Source organism: Cynocephalus volans, chromosome 7, assembly GCF_027409185.1.
Source record: "Cynocephalus volans isolate mCynVol1 chromosome 7, mCynVol1.pri, whole genome shotgun sequence".
NCBI lineage: Eukaryota > Metazoa > Chordata > Mammalia > Dermoptera > Cynocephalidae > Cynocephalus > Cynocephalus volans.
Window position 1 is genome coordinate 59,395,738 of NC_084466.1, and position 16,785 is coordinate 59,412,522.

The window sequence follows — 16,785 nt, forward strand, 5'->3', positions numbered from 1 at the left end:
TGGCTTCTCCCCCTTCATGAACTCCATAGGTCTGTTGTGCTCTTCCCCTGAGTTCCAGCAGCCTCAGCTTGGCTGGTGTTACATTTTTATAGTTGTAAATTGATTTGTGGAAGAGAGTGATGCTGGGGACTGTCTATTCTGCCATCTTGACTGGAACTCCTATTGTCATTATTCTTTTTTTTTTTTTTCCCTTAAATTTACTTTGTTGATATACAATGTGGTTGATTATTGTGGCCCATTACCGAAACCCCCCTCCCTCCTGCCTCTCTCCCCTCCCACCCAACAATGTCCTTTCTGTTTGCTTGTCATATCAACTTCAAGGAATTGTAGTTGTTGTGTCTTCCCCCACCCCCAGTTTTTTTGTGTGTTTGTGTGTGTGTGAATTCATTTATTTATTTTTAGCTCCCACCAATAAGTGAGAACATGTGGTATTTCTCTTTCTGTGCCTGACTTGTTTCACTTAATATAATTCTCTCAAGGTCCATCCATGTTGTTGCAAATGGCAGTATTTCATTCTTTTTTTTTTTTTAATTTTTTAAAATTTTTAATTTTTTAATTTTTTAATTTTTTAATTTTTATTTTATCGATATACATTTTGGCTGATTATTGCTCCCCATCACCAAAACCTCCCTCCCTTCTCCCTCCCCCCCTCCCCCCCAACAATGTCCTTTCTGTTTGCTTGTCGTATCAACTTCAAGTAATTGTGGTTGTTATATCTTCTTCCCCCCCCCCCCCCGGTTTTGTGTGTGTATGTGTGTGTGTGAATTTATATATTAATTTTTAGCTCCCACCAATAAGTGAGAACATGTATTTCTCTTTCTGTGCCTGACTTGTTTCACTTAATATAATTCTCTCGAGGTCCATCCATGTTGTTGCAAATGGCAGTATTTCATTCGTTTTTATAGCTGAGTAGTATTCCATTGTGTAGATGTACCACATTTTCCGTATCCACTCATCTGATGATGGGCATTTGGGCTGGTTCCAACTCTTGGCTATTGTAAAGAGTGCTGCAGTGAACATTGGGGAACAGGGGATACCTTCAACTTGATGATTTCCATTCCTCTGGGTATATTCCCAGCAGCGGGATAGCTGGGTCATATGGTAGATCTATCTGCAATTGTTTGAGGAACCTCCATACCATTTTCCATAGAGGCTGCACCATTTTGCAGTCCCACCAACAATGTATGAGAGTTCCTTTTTCTCCACAACCTCGCCAGAATTTATCGTTCAGAGTCTTTTGGATTTTAGCCATCCTAACTGGGGTGAGATGGTATCTCAGTGTGGTTTTGATTTGCATTTCCCGGATGCTGAGTGATTTTGAGCATTTTTTCATATGTCTGTTGGCCATTTGTATATCTTCCTTAGAGGAGTGCCTACTTAGCTCTTTTGCCCATTTTTTAATTGGGTTGCTTGTTTTCTTCTTGTAAAGTTGTTTGAGTTCCTTATATATTCTGGATATTAATCCTTTGTCAGATGTATATTTTGCAAATATTTTCTCCCACTCTGTTGGTTGTCTTTTAACTCTGTTAATTGTTTCTTTTGCTGTGCAGAAGCTCTTTAGTTTGATATAATCCCATTTGTTTATTTTTCCTTTGGTTGCCCGTGCTTTTGGGGTCGTATTCATGAAGTCTGTGTCCAGACCAATTTCCTGAAGTGTTTCTCCTATGTTTTCTTTAAGAAGTTTTATTGTTTCAGGGTGTATATTTAATTCTTTAGTCCATTTTGAGTTGAGTTTAGTGTATGGTGAAAGGTATGGGTCTAGTTTCATTCTCCTGCATATTGATATCCAGTTCTCCCAGCACCATTTGCTAAAGAGGCAGTTTCTTCCCCAGTGTATAGGCTTGGTGCCTTTGTCAAAGATCAGATGGCTGTAGGTGTGTGGGTTGATTTCTGGATTCTCTATTCTATTCCATTGATCAGTGTGTCTGTTTTTATGCCAGTACCATACTGTTTTGGTTATTATACCTTTATAGTACAGTTTAAAGTCAGGTAGTGTTATGCCTCCAGCTTTATTTTTTTTGCTCAGCGTTGCTTTGACTGTGTGGTCTTTCGTTATTCCATATAAATGTCTGGATAGTTCTTTCCATTTCTGAGAAAAATGCCATTGGAGTTTTGATGGGGATTGCATTGAATTTGTATATCACTTTGGGTAGTATGGACATTTTCACTATGTCGATTCTTCCAATCGAAGAGCATGCGATATCTTTCCATCTTCTTGTATTCTCTCTAATTTCTCAGTGGTTTGTAGTTCTCATTATACAGATTTTTCACATCCTTGGTTAACTCAATTCCTAAGTATTTTATCTTTTTGGTGGCTATTGTAAATGGGCAGGCTTTCTTGATTTTTCATTCTGCATGCTCACTATTGGAGAAGAGAAATGCTACTGATTTTTGTGTGTTGATTTTGTATCCTGCTACTGTGCTGAAATCATTTATCACCTCCAAGAGTTTTTTTGTAGAGGCATTAGGCTGTTCGATATATAGGATCATGTCATCAGCAAACAGGGACAGTTTGACTTCATCTTTTCCAATCTGGATGCCCTTTATTTCCTTCTCTTCTCTGATTGCTCTGGCTAGTACTTCCAACACTATGTTGAATAGGAGTGGTGAGAGTGGGCATCCTTGTCTAGTTCCTGTTCTTAAAGGAAAAGCTTACAGCTTTTCCCCATTCAGGATGATATTGGCATTGGGTTTATCATATATGACTTTGATTATGTTGAGATACTTTCCCTCTATACCTAACTTATAGAGGGTCTTTGTCATGAATGAGTGTTGAATTTTATCAAATGCTTTTTCAGCATCTATAGAGATGATCATATGGTCCTTGTGTTTGATTTTATTAATATGGTGTATCACATTTATTGATTTGCATATGTTGAACCAACCTTGCATCCCTGGGATGAATCCCATTTGATCGTGGTGAATAATTTTACGTATGTGTTGCTGTATTCTGTTTGCTGGTATTTTAGTGAGGATTTTTGCATCTATATTCATCAAGGATATCAGCCTGTAGTTTTCTTTTTTGGTTATATCTTTACCTGATTTTGGTATCAGGATGATGTTTGCTTCATAGAATGAGTTTGGGAGATTTGCATCTGTTTCAATCTTTTGGAATAGTTTGTAAAGAATCAATGTCAATTCCTGTTTGAATGTTTGGTAAAATTCTGCTGTGAATCCATCTGGTCCTGGGCTTTTCTTTGTTGGGAGCCTTCTGATAACAGCTTCAATCTCCTTTATTGTTATTGGTCTGTTCAAATTTTCTACATCTTCATGGGTCAGTTTTGGGAGCTTGTGTGTGTCCCGAAATTTATCCATTTCCTCCAGATTTTCAAAGTTGTTGGCGTATAGTTGTTTATAGTAGTCTCGAATGATTCCTTGTATTTCAGATGAATCAGTTGTAATATCGCATTTTTCATTTCTAATTTTTGTTATTTGAATCTTCTCTCTTCTTTTTTTTGTTAGCCATGCTAATGGTTTGTCAATTTTATTTTTCTTTTCAAAAAACCAACTTTTTGATTCATTGATCTTTTGTATTGTTTTTTGGGTTTCAATTTCATTCAGTTCTGCTCTGATCTTAATGATTTCTTTCCATCTCCTAACTTTAGGTTTGGATTGTTCTTGTTTTTCTGGGTCTTTAAGGTGAAGTGTTAGGTTGTTCACTTGCCATCTTTCCATTCTTCTGAGGTGAGCATTTAATGCAATAAATTTCCCCCTTAGTACTGCTTTTGCAGTATTCCATAGGTTTTGGTATGATGTATCATTATTTTCATTAGTTTCAATAAATTTTTTGATTTCCTGCTTGATTTCTTCTTGGACCCATATGTCATTAAGTAGAATGCTGTTTAATTTCCATGTGTTTGTATCGTTTCCAGAATTTCGTTTATTATTGATTTCTAGTTTCAATCCATTATGGTCTGAGAAAATACATGGGATAATTCCAATTTTTTTGAATTTGTTGAGACTTGATTTGTGACTTAACATGTGATCTATCCTGGGGAATGATCCATGTGCTGATGAGAAGAATGAATATTCTGATTTTGTTGGATGGAATGTTCTGTAGATATCTGCCAATTCCAATAGGTCTAGAGTATTGTTTAGATCTTGTGTTTCTCTGCCGATTCTTTGCCTAGATGATCTGTACAATATTGACAGTGGGGTGTTCAGGTCCCCTGCTATTATGGTATTAGTGTCTATTTCCTTCTTTAGGCCTAATAGAGTTTGTTTTATAAATCTGGCTGCTCCAGTATTGCTGCGTACATATTTATCATTGTTATGTCTTCTTGATGGATCAGTCCTTTAATCATTATGTAGTGTCCTTCATTGTCTGTTTTTATGGTTTTTAGTTTAAAGTCTACTTCGTCAGATATAAGAATAGCTACTCCAGCTCATTTTTCTTTTCTGTTTGCATGGTAAATCTTTTTCCATCCTTTCACTCTTAGTCTATGTGAGTCTTTATGGGTGAGGTGGGTCTCTTGTAGGCAGCATATAGTTGGGTCCTCCTTTTTAATCCAGTCAGCCAGTCTGTGTCTTTTGATTGGGGAATTTAAGCCGTTTACATTAAGAGTTGTTATTGAAAATTGTTGATTTATTCCTAGCATTTTATTGATTGTTTGGTTGTCTTAGGTGTCTTTTGTTCCTTGCTTTTTGATTTACTGTTTGGTTTCTGTGTTTGTTGGTTCCTTAGGTTGTAGATAGCCTTTTTGTTTGTTTGTTTTCTCTTCTTGAATGCCATTTTTATTATACTAGTGGGTTTTGATTTTTCTTGGGTTGTTATGGCAGTGGTAGTTATTTTTCAGAAACCAAACCCAGTACTCCCTTGAGAATTTCTTGTATGGGTGGTCGTGTGGTGGTGAACTCCCGCAGTGTTTGTCTGAGAAATATACTATTTGCCCTTCATTTCGGAAGGATAGCCTTGCAGGGTAGAGTATTCTTGGCTGGCAATCTTTGTCTTTTAGTATTTTGAATATATCATCCCATTCCTTTCTAGCTTTTAGGGTTTGTGATGAAAAGTCTGATGTTAACCTGATTGGGGCTCCGTTATAGGTGATTTGACGCTTCTCTCTTGCAGCTTTTAAGATTCTCTCTTTGTCTTTGAGTTTTGCCAATTTGACTATAACATGTCTTGGAGAAGACCTTTTTGGGTTGAATACGTTTGGAGATCGTTGAGCTTCCTGGATCTGAAGATCTGTGATTTTTCCTATACCGGGGATGTTTTCTGTCACTATTTTGTTGAATATGTTTTCAGTGCAATCTCCTTTTTCCTCCCCTTCTGGAATTCCCATGACTCGGATATTTGAGCGCTTAAGGTTGTCTGATATCTCTCTCAGATTTTCTTCAATGCCTTTGATTCTTTTTTCTTTCTTTTTTTTTTTGTCTGCTTGTGTTATTTCAAACAGCCCATCTTCATGTTCAGAGGTTCTCTCTTCAACTTCGACAAGCCTGCTGGTTAAACTCTCCGTTGTGTTTTTTTATTTCGCTGAATAACTTCTTCAGTTCGGCAAGTTATGCTACATTTTTTTTCAGGACATTGATTTCCTTGTACATTTCCTCTTTCAGGTCCTGTATACTTTTCCTCCTTTCATCATGATGTCTAGCTGAGTTTTCTTGTATCTCATTCAGTTTCCTTAGAATTATCACTCGAAATTCCTTGTCAGTCATTTCAAGGGCTTCTTGTTCTATAGGATCTAGAGTTTGAGATTTATTATCTTTGGGTGGTGTACTTTCTTGATTTTTCGTGTTTCTGGTATCTTTTCTTGGATGTTTATTCATTGTGGCAGGGGGTTTCAGAGTCCACAGGTGTGACACTATTGACTGACTAAGATGTTGCTGTGCTTGCCAATTTGATATGGCTACCTCAGTGACTACTCAGTTGGCCACTAGTGCCTTGTGTGTGTGGTTGCCTCGGGTCTTGGGCCTCTCCCGGGAGCCACCTCTCTGGTCGGCTTGGACTCTGCCGGGCTGCTGGATCACTGGGCGGTACCGCAGGGTGTTGCTGGTGTCGCTGCTGCTTTCCTCGCTGCTGCCGCTGCCACCACTTACGCCGCTGCCGCTGGCACCTCTTCCGCCGGCTCTGCTGCCGCTGCTTTCCCCGCTTCCTCCGCTGCTGCCCAATTAATTTTAGTTTCAGAGGCTGGGAAATTTGCCGGCCGCCGAGGCCGCCGTCTGCAGACCCTAGAGGGCGCCGCCATCCCCGAGTCTGCTCTGCCACTGCCGCCTGCTGCTGCTGCTGTTCCCAGGACTCACCGCTACACACACCGCTCCAGAGTTCCGTGGGTTTGAGGACCCCACTGTTTCAGTAACTGCAAATGCCTTCTTAAGGTTAAATCTCCCATATTGCCATTGCACATCAATAAAGCAAGAACAATGTCAGAAGTTTAAGTAAAGTTTTGCACTTATTTAGAAGTTCATTCCATATGGCTCTGATTTCATTTATTCTTCAGTGTCTGAACTTGTAAATGTACACAAATATTTAGGAAGAATCTTGATTATAACTAAATTAAAAATAAAGATAACAGACTTCTACATCCAGCTGTATGTCAGAACAAGTAAACTGACCAAAGCTTCTGTCTCCATCCACTTCTGGTCTTCTACATACACAGTGAAACTTGCCACCAAAATCTATATGAAGATCATTCTCCACAATATGAAAGATTCGTCCAATGACCAGTTTATCCTTAGCAGGTCCCATCTGTGTAAGTGGTGAATGTCTCAGCATGGATGCGAAGGATTCCATATTTTTCAGAGACCCCAGGGACTGAGCCACAACGCGGCCCAACTGTCATTATTCTTGCATAGCTTACCTCTGTAATTAGCCTCTTCAAAACCAAAAGTGTCACTGCTAATTGTACATTTATCAGAAATTAATCCAGGAATTTTGGTCCTTGTGGATAAACTATTGTGCTTAGTTTTCTAATTTGGGTGAAAAAAAAAAAAGGAAAAGATAGCTTCAGCAGCCTTCATGTTGCAGTAGCATTTTAAACCTGTGATTTATATCTACATTGTGAAAAACTGTGTCAGATATGGTGTTGTGGGACTTTATCTTTAAGGTTAATAAAGACTTCTTTAAACTCTTACATAAGAAAAGCTGGTCAAGGGCTATACTTTAGGAAATTATCTGTACTAGTCACAGTATTCTCTTAGTTTTCTTTCTTTAATCCTGATCGAATATAGTTAGAAGAAAGTATTTAAAACAGGAGAAGGTTGTTGAACTTGGAAATTTTTTTCAATTTGTACAAAATTTTGGCCATATAATTTAAGCTGTCAATTTTTTACCTTTTTTTTTTTTTTTTTTAAGATGACTGGTAGGGGGATCTTAACCCTTGACTTGGTGTTGTCAGTACCATGCTCTCCCAAGTGAGCTAACCGGCCGTCCCTATATAGGGATCTGAACCTGTGGCCTTGGTGATATCAGCACCGCACTCTCCCAAGTGAGCCACGGGCCAGCCCTTGAACCTTTAAGTTTTTATTGTGATTTAGATATCCAGTTTAAGTGGATTGGCTTTCTTGCTTTTAAAATGGCAGAGGTTGGCCAGTTAGTTCAGTTTGTTAGAGCATGGTGCTTGTTACACCGAGGTCCAGCGTTCGATTCTTGTACTGGCTAGCCACCAAAAAAAAAGCCCCAAACAAAACAAAATAAAAAATAAAATGGCAGAGGCAGAATACTATTTTCAAGAAGAAAAGCCATTACATATTAATTTTTCATATTACCTTCTACCTAATTGAGATGTAAATGGTAAGTAATCTTGTGTGAAATGGGTCCTTATACCTGAGTCAAACTCCACGGATTAACTGTCACAGACAAATTTGGAAAATTGTTCACTAATTACTGAAGTAGAAGTGACTATAAAATTTTTGAGTACAGGGTCTCATTCCTGTGCTGGCCAACTGCAAAACAAAAACAAAAACAAAACAAAATTTCGAGATTCAAGAAGTATGCCTAATGGACCAGATAGTCCAGTGCTCTTTGACGGTTTTATATTTCGGAGATTTCATGTGAACTTTCTATTATCTTGATTTTTTTTTTTAATATCAGATCTTGTTTCGAAGTTTTGAAACTGGGAATCTGTTTTATTCTGTAGTATTTATACTGCTTTATGAAGGATTATGTGTAACTTCTTAGTACATTTTATTGTGCTTTTTATTATTAAAATTGCCTTCTTTAAATATTTATCTTTCACCTTTACTAAAGACACAGAAAAAGTACATCCAATTTAAAACCTGCTCTAGCTGCAGTTTTTGCAACTGCCAGTAGATGGCAGTATAAGTTCATGAAAAAATATTTGCCTCCATAAAGTGAAGAACTTGTGTATTGAATTTCTAAGCCTGGAAAAAATTTCTTAAGTTTTAAATATTCTAAGTGAGATTGGTGAGGTGGTCATAATGGGTTAATAATGTCCATTACCTTTAATTTTGCTTTATAGTAAAATTTTCTGCAACATTCTTGTCAGTAGTTCTCAAACTCAAATTGTGTATTGGAATTAACTAGAGGGCCTGTTAAAAATGGGTTGTACAGAACCAGTTTCTGATTGTCAGTCTGGGGCATGGTCAAGAAATTTGCATCTCTAACAAGTTACCAGGTGATGCTAATTCTAATACTTATGATGTTAGTAATCTGAGAATCACACTTTCAGAACCACTGTTTTTAAATTAATCTTTGTTTTTTAAAAAAAAAAAAAGAATGTACTTATTTTTTATTACTCCAATCTCTTTGGTCATATTTTCTTTGAGTGTGTTGTGTCTATTTATACATGTTTTAATGAAGTCATAGTGTGTGCGCATTTTTTTTACATCTTGTTTTTTTCCTCTTACACACTTTCCCCATTGTTATTTCCCCATTGCCTGTCCGTCTTAACTCTACTAATTATGCCACATGATGCAACATCATGTCAGAAAGATATCATGTAGGTGTAAGAAGTGTTTTAATTTGGCTTTTTTCTTTTTCTCTTTTTTTGACTGTTATCAATGGGATAAGTTGGTAGGAAAACCTTTAATTGTATTAAGTAGAGATTCCGACGTTCTGCCCTTTACCAGGGTTGCTAACAATAATAAGCAAAACAAAGTCGTTTTGTTATACTTGTGCTTTTCAAACCTTTGGTCATTTCACTTGAATTTTTTATAAGTGATGTTTTAGAAAATCTGAATATTTATGTGATGGTTTACAACTTCACAATATAACAGCAGGAGGCACAAGGCAATAACTTAATAATAATAAATTATATTTTAAAAAGTTTTGTAATAACTAGTGATAATCTGCCCTTCAGAACCTCAAACTATTTACTGAGATGAGAAATTATGAGGTTCTGTTTTACTGTTAATAAAGGCGGCAGTCAATTTTTTGTTTTTTCTCACTTTCCCCTTTACACAGTGAAATGTTTATATTGGGAGGTGGAGGGGGAAGCAGGCATAGTATTTACTTAACTTGTAGTTCTGAAATAAACTGTATATTATTTTCCAAGTCTAATCCACAATAAGTAAAAATATCTTCAATAAAATATTTTTAAATTAAAAACATGTTTTTTTTTAAAACAGGTTTCTATAATCCAGGAACTTGTTACTAATTACGAAGCCTCTCTTAAAACATGTGACTTTTTTAGCCCTTATGGTAAGTTTAAATTAGATTGAATTGGAATTTGATTACTCATTTCAATCCCTTTTTAATCACGTATAGTCATTATTTTATGTTTATTATGTGCATGCTACATAATAGCTACTTATTAAATAGTTTTTGAATTAGTGAATGAAATGAGAGCACTTTCAATCGTATTTAATTTAAATTTTCCATAATCCTGTGAGGTGGGAGTTAACCCTATTTTAACATGAGAAAACAAGACTTGAGAGGTTGAGTAGCTTGCCCAAGATCATGTAGTTAATTTACATTGGAACCGGTTTTTCCTGAATTCCTAAATTCTCTGCTTTTTCTGCTCTTATTTTTTTAAGTCCTGTTTAATTTGGTCCTTTGTTTCTGTATTTGTAGGGGCATGTTAATGGTATCTTAATTTAGAAAACACTATGTTTTCAGTCATGCAGATGGTAACTTTAATCGTAGTTCTTCATGTATCTTACATGTTATTACTCTGAGTATTTTTTAAAACAAATGCAGACATAATTGTTTCAGCTGTAAATACCTTAGTATGCATCCCTGTTTAAAATGCTTAAACAGGATACATCACTGCAATGCTACGTCACACAAGATTAACCTCATACCATAATATCTAATACCCAGTCCACATTCAGATTTCCCCAGTTATTGGGGGAAAAAGTCTTTGTGTAGTTGGTTATTTGAATCAAGATCCAGGTAAAGTTTAACTTTGCATTTGACTATGTCTCTTATGTTCTTATAATCTAGGGCAGTAATCTACCCTCCTTTAAAAAAAAAAAAAGTCATTTGTTAAAAGGTCATTAGTTTTGTAGAATATCCCATATTCTGAATTTGGCTGATTGCTTTTTTTCTTTCTTTTTTTATATTGAAAAATAATTGATTATACAGACTTTTGGGGTACAGAGTTGAATATTAATACCTGTGTACAATGTGTGATGATCAAATCAGGAGAATTAGATAGCATGTTCATACAAAAATAATCATTCCTTGTGTCCATTAACCAGTTTGGCTGATTGCTTTCTCATAGTATCATTTACTGTATTTTGCTGTTGTTCATATTTCTTGTAAAGTTATAGTTAGGTTTTGAAGTTAGAGTTTGAGGCTTAATTAGATTCAGGTTCTGTGTGAATACTTCACAGGTGGTGCTTTGTGTTTCCTGTTGTATCACATCAGGAAGCAGGAGGCATTCTGGTTTTCTCTCTTTTCTGGTAAGATTGATCAGGGTTCAGATGTTGTCAGCCTGATGTGTCCATTAAAAAATTCCTCATTGGCCACTCACCTGATGATTTTAGCAGTCATTGAGGATAATTGCCTAGATCCCTTATTTCATTCTAATCATTTCTTCTGCATTTGTTAGCTAGAATTCTTAAAAAGAACTTTCCTTCATCAAATATTTGGCTTCCTGAAATATAGTTTATATAAGAAGAGAAGGACAAATGCTGGACTGTTTGCCTTTATTTATCATTTGTGTTTTAACTTATACTGTCATGTATTTGCATTATTGTCATGTCATTTGGTCAGCTACACTAGGAGACCTTCAGTTTGTTCTGATATAGAATGAGTAAATTCACTCTTTCCACCTCATTTTATACCTGTACGTCCCCCTCCTTTTTTGGAGGGGGCAGCTGACTCGAACCCTGGACCTTTGTTGTTTTCTCTTCTGAAATCCATTTTGAAAGCTTGCTATTTCTTTATCTACTCTGTAGCTTGAGGGTACAGGATGGGGAAGAGGATAGAGCTCAGCTGCTTGTATGTATGTGACTGCTTTTGTTAGAGGACTTGGGCTTTGGGCTGTGTTCCTCTTTAGATTTTTGTCACATGGCAGGGTTATTTCTACTTTGTCAGGGGGGTATCCTCTTCTGGTGGGTCATACACTTCAACTTTGGGTTTCCCTGTTTTAATGTTGAGATCTAGAAAATACTAAGCCCTGGCAGTTTGGCTAAAATCTTGCAGTGGTATTTAGGGACTCTCTTCTCCGATTTGTATTCTTTGACTTTTCCTGGGCTTGCTGCCTTCTGCTTTTAGACTGTGAGTTCACAGAATTAGACTGATTTATGTCCTTTCCCCAGCACTGTTTCTTTGGCGTGAGGTTGGGGTTTGAAGCCTATAAAACTAGAAATCTCATTTCTCTTCTTGGATGCCACTTTTTGAACTTTATGTCATAAAATTGGTCATTTTTGCTGGGTTTTTATTGCTTGTTATTATTGTAATAATCATTAATCTCATTATGAATTAGGGGAGAGAAAGTATGTGATTTGCTTTATTTTGCCTTCTTCCTTATAATAATTTAATGTTTGTTTGATTGCAGAGAATGGAGGGAAGGAGCCCCTGACAACACTACTCTGGGTTCAATATTTCCTGGCACAGCACTTTGATAAACTTGGGCAATATTTTTTGGCTTTGGATTATAATAATGCTGCGATTGCTAGCACTCCAACGCTAATAGAATTATTCTATATGAAAGCAAAAATGTACAAGGTAAACTCTTAATCATGTTTGTTGAATAGTTGAAGAATTCAGCCACTTTAAGAACCCTTGGAGTTTTTTCTAAGTAGAAATAACTTCTAGAGCACCTTCATGATCTTTTTCTAATACTCTAATAATCCTAAGGAGTTTTATGTTATTTAGTTGTGTAATCGATGTTAGTCATTTGATTCAGCTTATCACTAAATGTGAATTGTTATTATCTAGGTTTCCGGATAAATTTGGCAGAAATGATGCCAAATTTCTATTTTATCTTTATATGTTTTTTCATTTATACTGCACACATAGTCTCTTGATCATGAACTGTGATTTCTTTAATGCTTTCATCTCTTACAGCATATAGGTAATCTCAAGGAAGCTTCAAAGTGGATGGATGAAGCACAGTCTTTGGACACAGCTGATAGATTCATTAATTCCAAATGTGCAAAATATATGCTTCGAGCAAATATGATAAAAGAAGCAGAGGAAATGTGCTCCAAATTCACAAGGGTAGGAAAAGGCATACATGAGCATGTCATTGTCTGAATTAGTCAAATTAAACTCAAGTTCTATGATGATTTGTGAAGTTTACCACAGAAGTTCATAAGAATTCATTTTTGTTATTTTTTTTAAATCCCACTTAGTCTATATCTTAAGTATGGTTTCCTACTGGAGTTGTGTGTGTGTCTGTACGTGTGTTTCTGTCAGGGGATGGTTATAAAGGAATAGCAAGGGCAAAATACATAGAAATATAAGCAGTATGCCGTACTTTAGTGCTTATGTGTAATATTCAATTTACATCCCAAATTCTTTGTCTTCCTAGTAATTTGTGTCTGCTTTTTAATTTTCTTTTATAGTATCTTACTTCAGAACTGCTCATAGAGTTTATCCTATGTGGGTAGGACTGACTTCTGTGGACTAGTAGAGTCTACTAGTAGAGACTCTCTAGATATTCTAGAATTTATATTCTCTGAAATTATTGGGCTAAACACTCGTTCCTTTTTTTCCTTTTGCTTCTTCATCATCCTTTCATATCCTTTTCTGTGTAGGCTTTCTATTATACTATGAAAATAATAAATGCTTATGGTTAAAAGTATAAGTAGGTTAGTGAAACAGAATAAAAAGTTCAAAAACAGATTCACACTTATTTGAGAACTTGGTATATAGCCAGAGATTCTTCAAAATCAGAAGTGAAAGGTATTGCTGAGACAATTAGTTGTGTTGGAAAAAAGATAAAATGACATCTCTATTTTTGCTGCATACATATCGATTCCAGGTGGATTAAAGACCGAAATAAGGAAAGCTCTTAGAAAAAATACAGTAGTTAACCCTTAGGATAAAGAAGCATTCTTTATGCTTGAGGTAGGAAGCATTTCTTAAGACACCAAAAGTATAAAGTAAAAGAAGAAAATCAGTACATTTGGCTATATTAAAACCATGTTTGCCAGTTTGATTTATGAGTTCTAATTAAAATACTTTGGAATAAATAATTTACAACTCCAAATGCACATTACATACAAAATGGAGGGCTTTAGTGCTGGTGTTTGCCAGTAAGTTCTTTAGGATGAAAATAAATTACTCTGTGTTCTGTGATGCTAAGGTATCAGTAATATAGCACCAGTGTACTGTCTTCCTTAAAATGTTAATTAGGTTCTAGTTATGTCTTGATGTTTATGGAAACCCCCTATAATTTAGAAGCCGCAGAATAGCTTGAACTTTTGTTGTGAAAATTAGCTACCTGCAAGAATGATGTCATAGAAACATAAACACAAAAATAAAAACTCAAGAAAAAGACGAGATAATACAAATACGGGCAAAGGATATGAATAGTTAGCTCACAGAAGTGGAAAATGGAATAGCCAATAAAGATGTCTTTGTTAGTAATCAGGGAAATGCAAATTAGAACAATAAGATAGCATTTTGTACCCATCAAATTGGCCAAAATTTGGCCTTCTGAATGTAGCCCCAAATTGGCCAAAATTTAAGTCCAACATTACTACGTATTGACAAGTGGTATGTTCTTGTTCCTCCCTCTCTCTCTCTCAAAATTTTCCTTAGGCCGGCCCGTGGCTCACTGGGGAGAGTGTGGTGCTGATAACACCAAGGCCACAGGTTCGGATCCTATATAGGGATGGCCACTTTGCTCACTGGCTGAGTGTGGTGCTGACAACACCAAGCCAAGGGTTGAGATCCCCTTACCGGTCATCTTTTAAAAAAAAAAAATTTTTTTTCCTTAAAGGCCACTCCTATAGACCATTTGTTGCTTGTTTCTCTTTATAAAAAGAACTTTCTCATAAGAACCAGCCAGACTTCTAGCATATACAGTAATGCTAATAATTCATTTACTATTTGTAAGGGGAAATACAAAAGTAGCTTTAACACTTACTAAGCACCGAGCTAAGTACCTTATATACATGATCTCATTTAATCTTAACAATCATATGTACAGATGCTCCTTGACTTATAATGGGGTTACATCTTGATAAGCTCATCATAAAATCAAAAGATTGTGAATCTAACCATCATGAGTCAGGGACCGTATCACTACCCTATATTAGTTACAAACACATTTAGAAAGATCAAGTGCTGTGCTGGCTGGCACCCAGCTAGTTACTCATTTGGAGGCAGGATTCTGCCTTAGGTTTCTCTCACTCTCAAACTCATGGTCTTCCTTTGTGTTAAATCAGGCCAGAATTGTATAATAGGAGCAAAAATTGCAACGACTAGTGTTTCTTAAACTCAGATGCCATAGGATCAACAGCAGTTGCAAAGTGGCACATGTAATGTTGGGGGAGAGGATTAGCAAGAATGATGGGAGGTATTAGGAGAAAAAAATAAAATAAAGAAAATAGTAATGCTGTTTATGTTCATGTAGCACTTAGGTGTTTGACATTTTAGAGCAAGGCAATTGAAGCTCTGAAGGGGTTACTTGAATCATCTTTTGGTCACAGATTAAATAATGCTAGGGTTCAACCTCTTCAGTGCCCTTTCCACTGTGTCACAAGTTTGAAGATTAGAAGAGAGTGCAGGAATAGACATAAAAGCAATTCTGTTTTTAGAGGAATGTACCACCTGGAAGGCCAAGGTAGAGATTAAAGAACTAGATACAATTAAAAAGTATACAAAACTTCTTAAGTGAAATAAATAAGTCCAGTGATTTTTAAAACAGCAACATCAAAAACCACAGACAACTAGAATATGTCTTCAAAGGCACAGGAGAATGAGAAAGAAGGTGAAAGGAGTTGGTTGTTTAAGGAGAGTAGTCACCAAAATCTGTGGCTCAGACTGCTTGTGGTAATTGCCTGTGGCCACCTGCTTTTGACAAATTGCCGTGCTATATGCAGAGCCTTGTTCAGTTTGTTCATACTGGTCAGTGGCTGGGCAAATCCATAATGTGTGGTGGATAGCATAGTGAGCCAGGGAAAAAAATTGCTAGTGACCTTGAATAACCCATTTATATCTGCTTGCTAATAAATGAGTGAAGTACTCATATTTCCTTCTTTGAGATTTTTCACAATTTAGAATTTTTGTTTGTAGAGTTGCTAATGCATGTTGGATAGTTTAGCTGGTAAACTTTTTGAAATGAAAAATAAAGTAGATTTCTTATTATAAAAATATGTAGTCAAAAAAGTAGAAAATATACACAACTATAAAGAAGAAATAAAGTACATCCTTAATTTTCTTCACCCAGAGATAACCAGTTTTTAGATTTTTAATGAATCCTGAAAATTAAACTAACACAAAATGGGGTAAGAACTAAAGACAGAAATTATTTATATAAATGTACCTTTGCCATCTTTCCTGGGGTCATACAAAATATATTTAAAATAAATTTCCTCTAAATTGTGACAAAACTCCAGTGCCCCTGCACTGAAACTAGGTACTTCATGTCTTAGACTCCTCTCAGAATTTTCTTTCAGGCTGAATAATAAAATATTCTTAACAAATTCAGTTATTTGGTTTTGTCAGCCTACTGCAAAGACGAAATAGCAAAGTAGAAAAGTTGCCATGAAACAGGAGATGTTGTTAGAGATAGAGGCAGACACATGGGCACAAAGGAAGTGTCAACAGATAGACTAACTTGGAGGAATGAGACTGGGAAACGGCAAAACAGCCTTGGAACTATTACTAACAAACTCGACAGCGTTGGATGTACATAATAGTGACTCTGAGTCAGCAAGGAAAGGCTAAGAAGCTTTTGCTTGAGACGCAAGAGATAGGCAGTGCTTCATAGGATTTCTGACTTGAGTAGTTTAAATAAACGCTTCGGTGTTTAAAAACTAAGCTTTAGTAATCTGGAGTCTTTTCGGTGTGGAGTTTTGCATTCCTGAAGAGAGCTGGATAAATAAGACGTGTATTAAATTACCAGTAGGAGTCTTTTGGAAGCACATTGATATATTTGCTGATTGCTGTTTATCATCATCATCATACTTGTGGCCATAGTTGTAAAAAGGAAAATGAGATTTTTATGATCTGTTTTATTGTTTGCTCCTGTAGTTATGAATGCTTCCATTTCAGGAAGGAACATCTGCCATGGAAAACTTAAATGAAATGCAGTGTATGTGGTTTCAGACAGAATGCACTTCAGCTTATCAACGTCTGGGGAAATATGGGGATGCCTTGAAAAAATGCCACGAAGTAGAAAGGGTAAGTTGTTAGAATTTTGACTTCAGTTTCTCCTGTAAGGTGACAAGAAAAGCAGGTGGATTTCTACACTGGATCAT

At 36.2% G+C, this 16,785-nt stretch overlaps 1 protein-coding gene across 1 annotated transcript in view; it reads left to right on the forward strand.

Annotated features, from left to right (window-relative positions):
• The window catches only part of NAA16 (N-alpha-acetyltransferase 16, NatA auxiliary subunit), a 98,806-nt gene that overhangs the window by 42,556 nt on the left and 39,465 nt on the right, over positions 1-16,785 (forward strand). Inside the window, 4 exon segments of the mRNA XM_063102606.1 lie at positions 9,529-9,601; positions 11,907-12,076; positions 12,419-12,571; positions 16,580-16,708. Coding sequence (XP_062958676.1) covers positions 9,529-9,601; positions 11,907-12,076; positions 12,419-12,571; positions 16,580-16,708 — 525 coding nt within the window.